Source organism: Lontra canadensis, unplaced genomic scaffold (genome assembly GCF_010015895.1).
Source record: "Lontra canadensis isolate GAN:19392208 unplaced genomic scaffold, GSC_riverotter_1.0 scaffold3, whole genome shotgun sequence".
NCBI lineage: Eukaryota > Metazoa > Chordata > Mammalia > Carnivora > Mustelidae > Lontra > Lontra canadensis.
The window spans coordinates 23,115,768-23,125,942 of record NW_022630997.1 but is presented as its reverse complement, the minus strand read 5'-3'; the positions used below and the strand labels follow the sequence as shown (position 1 = coordinate 23,125,942).

The 10,175-nt window shown below is 52.7% G+C and overlaps 1 protein-coding gene across 1 annotated transcript; it reads right to left on the bottom strand.

Annotated features, from left to right (window-relative positions):
- Positions 1-1,009: 1,009 nt before the first annotated feature.
- On the bottom strand, positions 1,010-8,794 carry RBP4 (retinol binding protein 4). Its single transcript, XM_032836184.1, has 6 exons — positions 8,726-8,794; positions 8,467-8,594; positions 8,220-8,356; positions 7,981-8,087; positions 2,919-3,131; positions 1,010-1,293 (listed from the first exon to the last, which is right to left on the bottom strand). The coding sequence occupies exons 2-6, from the start codon at positions 8,575-8,577 to the stop codon at positions 1,256-1,258; spliced, it is 606 nt and encodes a 201-aa protein (XP_032692075.1). The 5' UTR covers positions 8,578-8,594; positions 8,726-8,794; the 3' UTR covers positions 1,010-1,255.
- Positions 8,795-10,175: the final 1,381 nt, after the last annotated feature.

Genomic DNA, 10,175 nt, shown 5'->3' with positions numbered 1-10,175 from the left:
CGGGAAGAGCATTCCCCATATCCAGATGCCTGTCTCCCCGCTTTGCTGCTGGGAGAACAAAGCACATCGAAGCGGGGGGACCCAGGGTGCCCTTGGCTCTTTGATATGCCAGCTTGCAGGCAGCGATCTCTCCACACACGCGCCCTGCCCTGCTTCCCGATACCTTTCCTAGCTGTCAGCCTGGCCTCATCGCCGGGGTTGCACGGCCTCTCAGTGCTCTCACCGAACCCTTACCACACCCCATCAGGCAGGTACCATTTCCCCATATTTCACAAGAGTGAGGCTCAGAGAAGCCAATAAGCAGCTCCAAATCACACAGCTAATATGTATCTGAGCTAGATTTTGACTTAAAATCAAGACTGGTACCAAAACCTTGATGCCTTTTCCAGATAAAAACCCGAGGCTCCTGGGGGCTCCCGAGGAATGAGGGCAAATGGCTTTGCATGCGGTGACATACTGAGTTCATGGTGCCACCGATGGTGTGGACACAGGTGATATCCCCAGCCCCGATACTTCTATCCCCAGCTGGCCTCTTTCCTGCCCATGATCTTCCCCCGGATCTGGTTTCCAGGGCCCCGTCTCCTAACTCGTCCAGGGAAGCGCCCAGCCACCTCTCCCTCAACATTTTGGCCACACCTGAACTAAGAAGTGAATTAAGTGCTAGAGACCATGATGGGCTGGAGGTGAGCCCACCATCCCACCTTCCTCATGGACCTAGGGTAAACTGAGGCCTTGAGCTCACTGGCCTGGCCTAGTTGACACTCACCTCCTCTTTTGGCCTCCAGTGTCTTGGCCAGGCTTGTAGTTAAGGCCTTCCTCAGTTAACGGGGAAGCTCCCTTTTTGGGAAGTCAGGAGAAGCCACAGTCATTAATAATGGAGATTGGGCACCAGAACAGGCCAAAAATCATAAAGAGCAGGGAGAGACTTCCTAGTCTATAAAAAGCGCACCCCATCCAACCATCTATGGACACAGACTCAGCACAAATAAAAACCCAGGATCACAGGAAATGGGTGACTATATTTTAATAAATCAAAGTTTGGAATCCGAAGCCTTAAACAATTCCTTGGAAAATTCCAGGAAAGACAGTCATTTGAGTGCAGGTTCACTTATCCCCATGTATACTATTATGCGTGCTGAGGTTCTGTGTTTGTGGAGGGGAAGGGAGCACAGCAGGGCAAGCTAAACTCCTAAAAAAAGACCAAGTTGAGGGTGGCGTGAATTAACGGGAACTTCTCGAATGAAACTCCATGTTGCTACAAAATATTGTGTTCTGATTTGCCGTTACAGTAACCTGAAACAGAGAAGACAGTCATTGAGTACAGAAAGCTGGCCCCCGTGTTCAGTGTACACAGTGAATATCGTGATGGCCTTACGGCTTTGCTGTGTTCAAATTGTTTGTTGTAAGGTCACAGCTAGAGGTGGCTGTGATTCAACGGCACCCTCCAGGCTCTTCCTGAACTCTCTGGGGGCTAGAGAGGGGTGGAGAGCATAGGATCTGCTGTCTGAAAATCTGCCTTTGCCTTGTCTTAAACTCGCCTCACTGTATTTCAAAGGATCAGGGACACATCCTCCTATTTCGGGAATTGGGGGCCTGATTTGCCTGGCCTCAGCAGCTGTGTGGGTGGCTTTATGGAATGTTCACCGTGTCGTGTGTCAGGTGTTACCAGGCAGTGCCACAGGGGGCTTCGGGTCACAGAACAACCTTGGTTTACCTCCAGCTCAGCTGCCTGTGGGAGACCTTGGGCAGCCTGTGTGATCTTGCTTTGCCTGTGTTTTCTCATCGGTAGAACATGGATGTGAGAGTACGTCCCAAGGTGCTCTGAGGGCTGGGGGGTGGTAATGCAGGTAAATGGCATGGCGTGGGGCCTGGCTGTGGTGAGATCCTTCCCCCGCCCTACATTTAGGCTGCGCCCGGGATGAAGCATCAAAAGCTTGCTTTTTTTTAATGTTTTTGTTTTGGGTTCCTATCTGTTGTGTGTCGTGTGGGCCAGCTAATTAGATGACCAACAGAAAAGTTCAGTTTTGCTCCTTTTCTGCATTTTAGCAGTACCGATTTGGACTTCGAAACTCGGTTTCCTATGAGAATGAGGGAGTGTCGTTTCAAAACAGACTGCGCACTTCCTCCAGAACGTTGTTGGTTTTTAAATCAAGATCCGACAAAGGTAACATCTATGAAAAGATTCAATGATTGTTCCAGGGAATCTCAAAAAAAGTAAGTGAGGAAGTCCAGTGAGGCAATTTCACGGTAATTTAGTTCCATGTGAGAAAAAGAACATTTGTTGAAATGGTTCTATTTTGAACTTTGCTATGGTGATGTCTCTCTTTCACTTTTTACGCCAAAGGCCACGTTAGCTGCCCGGCCCTTCACTGGCATCACTGAATCTCTGGATAATGTGAATTCAGTCAAATGGTTTTTTGGGGCAGTGGAGCCAGGGATAAAATCAAGTGGCCACAGGTCAGGGCTAGGGGAGCAGATAAAAAGGAAGCGCCTGTCTTCCGCAGCTTTACCTCATTAAAAATGCCCGGCTTTACCCCCACTCCTTCTGGAACAGTACCATGAAAAATCTGGTCAAGAAGGACCAAGATGGGACCCCTGGGTGGCTCAGTCGGTTAAGCATCTGCCTTCGGCTCAGGTCATGATCCTGGGGTCCTGGGATCGAGTCCCACATCGGGCTCCCTGATCAGCAGGAAGTCTGCTTCTTCCTCTACCTTGCCACCCCCCACCACCACTCATGCTCTCTCTCTCTCTCTCACTCTCAAATAAATAAAACCTTAGAAAATTTTAAAAGAAGGAGCAAGCTAGGTCCCATGGGGCTTCTCAGACTCCCTGTTTTCTCCTGCACGCAGGCCCAAATGCACTGCCCACTGACCCCACAGGAAGAGTCAGCAGCGCCCTGCTCCCCGCCGCCCACTCACCGTTGTGGACAATCAGCCTGTACTGTCTGGCCAGGCAGAGCTCCTCCTGCCTCTGCCGCACGATCCTCTGCACTTGCGGGGGAAGGCCGTGGGGGTCGCGGGAAAACACGAAGGAGTAGCTGTCAGCACAGGTGCCGTCCAGGTTCAGGAGGCGGCAGGAGTACTGCACGGCGTAGGTGTCGTAGTCCGTGTCAATGACCCAGTGGTCATCGTCTGCAAGCCAGAAAGCCACAGATCCAGTGTCTCTCCCCTGGCAGGCTCAGGGGCCAGGGAAATACCCCCCTCGAGAAACCAGCACCTTCCTGAAACTGGTTTCATTTCTTTAGGAAGCAGGAGGCTACAGAGAATTCTGATGGCTTTCATCAAATTGGGAGGACATAGAAAAGAACCCTAGGGTCGGGAGGTAGTGGGGGGGGGGGCTCGTTCACTTAAATGATCATCTCTCACCCTGACAATAAATATGCTATATCTGTCCAAAGAACAACTGAGAATGTGAGCCCACTGAAACCATAAAACAGACCTTCTTACTGCGGTCTTCCCCATCTAGTCTCCAACAACATCTGTGCTTTTGTGGCTGACGTCTGATGGCCGCCAGCTTCTGTCTCGCTGCCTTCCTGCCCCTCCATCCACAGGAGGATGCTTCACAGCTACCCTGCTCCAGCCTAATTCTGCTTGGTGACCTCATTCCCTTCTCCTCGCTGGCAAAAGAGAGTGGTTTTTGTGTCCAGGGTACAAGAGGCCCACCCTCCGACACCACAGAGTCTTTCTCAGAGCTTGTACTTTTCGGATCTCCCCAGGTAGAGGCAGAGCTGAGCCCCCGAAGAATTCAGGTTCCATTCATTCCTGAGGTCACAGCTAGATGTGGTTGTAAGACAGGAAGAAGTGTACGCAGAGGTGGTATAAGCGTCAGCAAAGGCAGGATGAGAAATAACGTTAATAAGAACGTACGCTGGAGAGATTGGCGCTGGAGAAGCAGCAATGCTCAAGTGTATCCAGACACCTTAGACGGGGTGAAAAGTGGTACATCTCTACTTAATTTAACGTTCTCATTGACACAGAACTACGGCGGGGACTTTATGAGCTCTTAATTATTTATCTGTCACCGTGTAGACAGATTCCGTGTTTTCTCAATTATCCCTCACGCCTACCCAGAAGTGCACGCTGTTATTTCTATTTTACCGATGGGGAATCTGAGGCACAGAGAAAGTAAGTAAGTTACTCAAGATCACAAAGAGCAGGACAGAACCGGAGCCCACATGCCTAATGTCTCCATTATACTGTCTCCAGGCAGTAGGTAAGTTATGGGGAGAGGGGACAAGACAAAAGAAACAAATGCCTCTATGCTTCTGTCTCACGCCCAGGCCATGAAGCAGGAGATGGTCTCTGCTCTATGTTGGTTCCACGTGGGAGGAATGCAGAGGAACCCGGGTCCCCCAGCATCCAAGACCATAAGGGAGGCCTCTCTTGCCCACCTTAAGTCACCTCTTGGCTCTGAGAACCCCTGGAGTACCAGCCTAGGAGGGGCTGGGCCTGAACTCAGACCTGCGGGACAGCTGCCCAGGAGTTGGTCCTGGAGCCCCCCGTTTGGCTCCCTTCAGGCTCCCCAGGAGGAAGAATGAGCCACCACTGTACCTCCCAGGCCTTCCCACAGGACAGTGTCAGAGGCCAGAGCTGGCGGTGGGGGGGCTGACACACGACCGTTCTGTTATTCATCGGACAGGCCAGGAACAGAAGCCATGGGGCCGCCTGCTGGGCCTCACCCAAACCACGGGCTCCCCTCACAGGCTCCTGAGCCTCTGGGCCGTCTTCCTCCTCAGCAAATGAAGCCATTTCTTCCTTGATGGTGGGGCTCAGTGTGTCAGCCGGAGGCGCCCCAGCAGCCTGCCCCTCAGACACACATGCACTCTTCTTTGAAATGTCACCCCTATTCATGTCGAGGCAGCTATAAGCTCAGCCAATCGGCAGCTTAATTTCCTTTTTCCAAGATTGTTGCTAGGAGTGAATTCTGACATAGGAACTAAGTAACTTCTAATGCTTGGTTTTAAGAAAATGGACTACTGTTCTTCACTTTAAAAGAAAGGCCTAAGTTTGGTTTGGTTTATCTCCAGGCTCTTTTTGGTTAAATAGTTCAAAGACAACGAAGAATTCAAATCCTAATGATCTTTACTAGACTCTCTCTCCTGGGATGGGAGATGAGCTGCCTGAGTGCGCCGTGAAAGAATGAACTTGGTCCTCCCAACCCCAAATTCTTTGGATTGAATTATCTAGAGCAGTTTCTTAAGCTTCATTGTGCAGAAGGAGCATTCCTAAGGACCACAGGAAACCTAAAGACTCTGGGGCTCCACCCCTAAGACTTTCCGCTTCAGTAAGTCTGGGTTTGGGCTCACAAATCTACACTTTTCACAAGCAACCAGCTGATCTATCTAGAAGTAGGTGGTCGAGGGACCCCGGCTTCGAGAAACTGCTATAGACAAGCAGGCCCATGTTATTTAGCCTGCAAAGGTCTCTTTACCAGCAGAGGAACAGGCTTTATCCAGAAAACAAAGGACAGTCTTTGTCCAGGTCTTTCAGGAGAGGCCCAAAACAATGATGATCAAAGCTGATATTTTCTGAACACTTATTATGCACCAACTTAAGTGTTTTTCATGCATTACCTTAATGTGTCCTCCCAACAATCTTAGGAAACAGGGGCTATTCTCTATCTCCATTCCACAGATCAGGAGGTCAAAGTTCAGAGAGGCTAGTCAGTGATGAAACCTGTGTTCAACCAAGACCGGTTGACGGCGGCACTCCATAACCCCCGAGACGTCCTGCTTGCTGCTGGTAGAGCAGGGGCAGAAGGAGGCCAGTACAGAACACGCCCCAGGCTGAGGCAGCAAGCCAGGTCTGAGTCTGCCGACACTGAAATTTAATAATGAACTGCGGAAATCTATTTACACTTAATTTTCAAATGATATGACTTAGGGATTTAGATTAAGGGAGCATTTGTGCCCAAGTTATTTTCTCTGCTAAAGCACACCTCATTTTAAACACACCTGTTTGGTGAAAGGCAGCACATGTAGAAGACGAGAGACCGAGAATGCAGGCCACTCTCTGAGGCCTCAGGCCCTCCCAAGCAAGTCAGGGTTTAATGCCAGACCAAGGTCAAGGAAGAAAAAATTCGGCACAAGGAGAGAAAGCAGGAGTTTGTAGAAGCCCCACCCACACACCCCCAAAGCATGGAAAACACAGGAAGTTTGAAGCATCAAATCATACAGTTTGTGGGCTACTTAGAAAACAGAGGGACGGCTCATGCCCTTTCTCATGCCTTGGGCAAAGAGATGTCACACAGGGCCACTAAGTAGCCACGTGGCCCTGGGCCAGTGACTTGGCTAATAGAGACCTCAGTTTCTTCACTTGGAAAATGAGAGGCTTAAACGCCGGGTCTCTGTGGGACTTCTCATCCTGTGCTCAGAAGATAAAATACGATTTTTACCCAAAGCCCGGGTACTATACACTTACAGAGGACACATGTCTCAGACCCCACTCTGACTCTCTACAGGTTACCTCACTGCATCCACCTAAGGCAGCAACATGAGGCAGGCACTACGATCACCTCCTCTGCAGAGGGGGAGACTGAGGCACAGAGAGGACAAGGAACACCCAAGTTCTCACAGGTGGCGGGTGGAGTTAGGATCTGCACTTGAGCTGTCTGACTTGAGACCCACGTGCGTGGCCACGCACAGCCCTGCTGCTTTCTGAAAGGGGTCCTCGCGAGGAATTAAGTTCTGAGCCTTCCCTGTTGTAGTCGCCCCACTGAATATCTGCGGCCATCACTTTCCAGATTTCAATAATTTGGGTTTTTTTTTTTCCCTCCAAATGAAATCCTGGATTGAATCTCGATCTACCAGAGGTAAGAGCAAAACGAATCTGGTTTGGTAGGAAGAGGGGGAAAAAAGAGGCAAACCTCACCTCCTCATTGGGGCAACGTCCCACCTTCCCAAATGCACTACCCACGGAACTCTAGTCCTCTCACGAGTGCATCTTAAAAATGCAAGAGAATTATGTGTTTACATTGACTAAAAGTTAATACTCTCGTATCCCCAGTATTGATTTTTTTAGTTCATTATCAGAAAAGTGTGCCTTTCACACTAAATGAATCATTCTAGCAAGTTTTGCTACATTATTTGAAATAATTTTTACTTCTTACCTGGGAGTCGGAACCCCTGGCTTTTGACACTGGCTCCCACAAACTTGTATGACCATGGGCAGATCACTACTTTCTCTTGGTCTCAGTTTACTCATCTATATATTGAAGCCCCTTTGTAGGGTTAACTCTCCATCTCTAAGATCCCATGATATGTCCCCCCTGGCCTACCTTGTTCTCTAGGTACCAAAGAGATTCCAGATTTGAAACTTAAGAGAAATGGAAAGAAAGTAGAAAGGACATGTAGATGATGTGTTCTCAGGATCAGCCCAAATTATAGATGCCTTTGTGAGCATCTTGTCCCCCATCTGAGTTTCAGTTCTTAGAAGAAGGGAAGAGGTCAGTAGCACCCAGAATGCTATATCTGGCTCAGTATCTCAGCATCTGCAGGTAGGGCACCCGGAGTGGGCCAAACCTATGCACAATGCTCCCTACATCCTTGAATGAGGGTCTCTCAGCGTTTGCAGGAGGTCCCGGAGTAATCAAGCTGTCCCAGGGATTCAATCCAATGAAATGGAGGAAATACAAAACCAGGTAGAGGGGTGATGTGGGAATGGGTCTTGGGGGGGTGCGACGTCTTAGCATGAAGACACACCTTGGCACAGTGGCTGGACACAAAAAGGGCAGACGGAGGTCAGTGACAAGCCCAAAGTTCCTTCTGAGTGTGGGCCAGGCGTTTGGAGCTAAAGGCGAAAGGTGGGCCGGGAGGGGGGGCCTCACTAGTCCCAGTCTCACCTCCCTGACCTCAGGCCCTGCTGAGGGTTCCTGCCATGTATAGACCATTCTTTTCCAGGCTGCCACTGGAGAAGAATCCCAGCAATTTGGTCAGGTATGACCCCCATCCCCAGAGACGGTTCCATTGAATTGACTACTCACTTCCTTTCTGGAGATAGGACGCTACGCCCCAATACTTCATCTTGAACTTAGCAGGGTCCTCTGTGTCTGTGAAGGTGCCCACCATGTCTGCGCACACGTCCCAGTTACTGCAAAAGCCAAGGAGATCCTAAGCCAGGCCTGCAAAGGGCTTCCTCCCTCCATCCCACCCTGAAAGCCCCCTCCTTCCCCAATCAGGGTTTCCAGCTCAGCCGGGGGTTGGGGGAGAGGGGGGCTCTGACTTCAAAAGACGGACTCGGCCCTTGGCCGTGGCGCTCATCTGGCCATTCTCATCCACGGAGAACTGGGCGACGATGTTGTCCTGCAGAAAGAGGCCCTCGGGGTCCTTCTTGGCCATGGCGTACCAGGTCCCGGCGAACTGCGAAAGAGGTGAGTGCTGGGTTTGGTGGTACGGCATGCACGCCGCCGGGAAGGGAGAACGCGGGGGACCGGGGACCGCGGCCACGGGGCCGCCCGGCCGATACCTACGCGAGCCTTGTCGAAGTTCTCCTTGACTCGGAAGCTGCTCACCCGGCAGTCGCGCTCCGCCCCGGCGCTGCCCAGCACCGCCAGCAGCACGAGAGCCCACACCCACGCCATCGTGCCCGGAGTCCTTCCTGCGGGGACCGCGCGCCATGAGCGCCTGGCCGCGGCCCCCGACCCTGTCCGCCCACGCCCGCGCCCCCGCCCGGACCCGGACGCAGGCACGGCCCCGACCCCGGCCCCCGGCCGCCTAGCCACCGCTCACCGCCCGGAGCTGCGCGTGGAGCCAGGGGAGCAAGCGCGCCGCCGGGGGCCGCCGGGCCGCTTTATAGCCGGGGCGGGAGGGGGTCGCGCTTTCGTAACGGCCGGGGTGAAAGACCGAGGGGAGGCGCCGGGTCGGCCGGCCAGCACTTGCATAACGCGCCCTGACTCACCGCCGCCGGGGCGCGGGGAGGGTCCCCTTGGGCGGGAGCCTCACCTCCAGGGCCGCCGCGGGCTGTGCAGGGGCCGCGCGGGGTGGCCTCGGCGGAGCCCAGCTCCCCACGGCGCCGAGCCGCGGGAACAAGCCCTGGCCTGGTCGCCGGGTACCCGTGCCAGCGGCCGCCAGCTGCGGCCTGGGGTGGCCTCGGGGGCCCCCGGCGGCTCTGGCGGGAGGCGCGAGTCGGCCTGGCGCGCGCACCGCGGCCTCCCAGAGAGCCGGGCCCCGTGATGCCCCCGGTGCCTTAGCGCCCGCGCCCCGGCCCTGCCAGACCGGCCTCCCTGCCCTCTGAGGGCCGGTCGTGCAGGGCGTCGGGAATATTTCGGCCAAGTAGTTTTTCATTTTTATAAAGGATGCATTTTACTCTTTCAGGAGAGTTGTGGTACCTTCTGGGTCAATATTTTTCTTTAGTTTCAACATCTTTAGAAGCATTGAAACCTTCCCTGTTAAATATTCTCCAGAAGCGCACCTGGGTCAGGGCAGGAAATGCTTTAGCAGCCTCGGTGGTTGCCTCCTTGCTGTGTGGCACTTCGCTCAAACCACTTGCAAGCGCGCTGACCAATTGTTTATGGTTTGCAAGGCCCTAGTGGAGTTTGTTTTGTTTTCAAAACCGCTAAGGTGAGTTCGCCTGAGGAGCGGACAAAGCGGGGAGGTGAACAAAATTCTGTAGGCAACGGTCAATTGAGTCAAAACGCCGCGAGGGGTTATTTTGCCTGCGTGATGGCACAATTTACTGAGTGTCAGGATTGCAGGTCCTCTAATGGATCAAAGAAGTCACAAGGTGCAGCTTTTGGCTGAATGACAGCCGGTAGTCTAGCAGAGAAACAGGCGCCTTCCTCTAACTCTTTGGACATCTACCCGCCTGGTTCTCTGCTTCCACTCGCCACCTTCCCCTCGGTTCCTGCTTCTCAGTTGAGTGGTTAGGGGTTCCCCGGAAATCCAAGAATGGCGCATTTAACTCCTTCCTGCCCGTTTCTGGCCAACCAGCTGACTGCTGACTGCAGTTTTATCCCAGGATGTATAATCCCAAATAGCTCCCGTAGGGACCACATGTGGGGATACACCATGGTCGCGTTGGGTGTGCTCTCCGTGGCAAGGGACCGTGGGGCATCTTTCTCCGGTCCAGTGCTTGGATCCATTCCTCGGCATCCCACAGTCCGGAAGGTCTTCCAGCTTCTCCTCCAACACACCCAGTGATGGAGGGAGAGCCTGATTGCCTTTGGACAGTTACCACTGC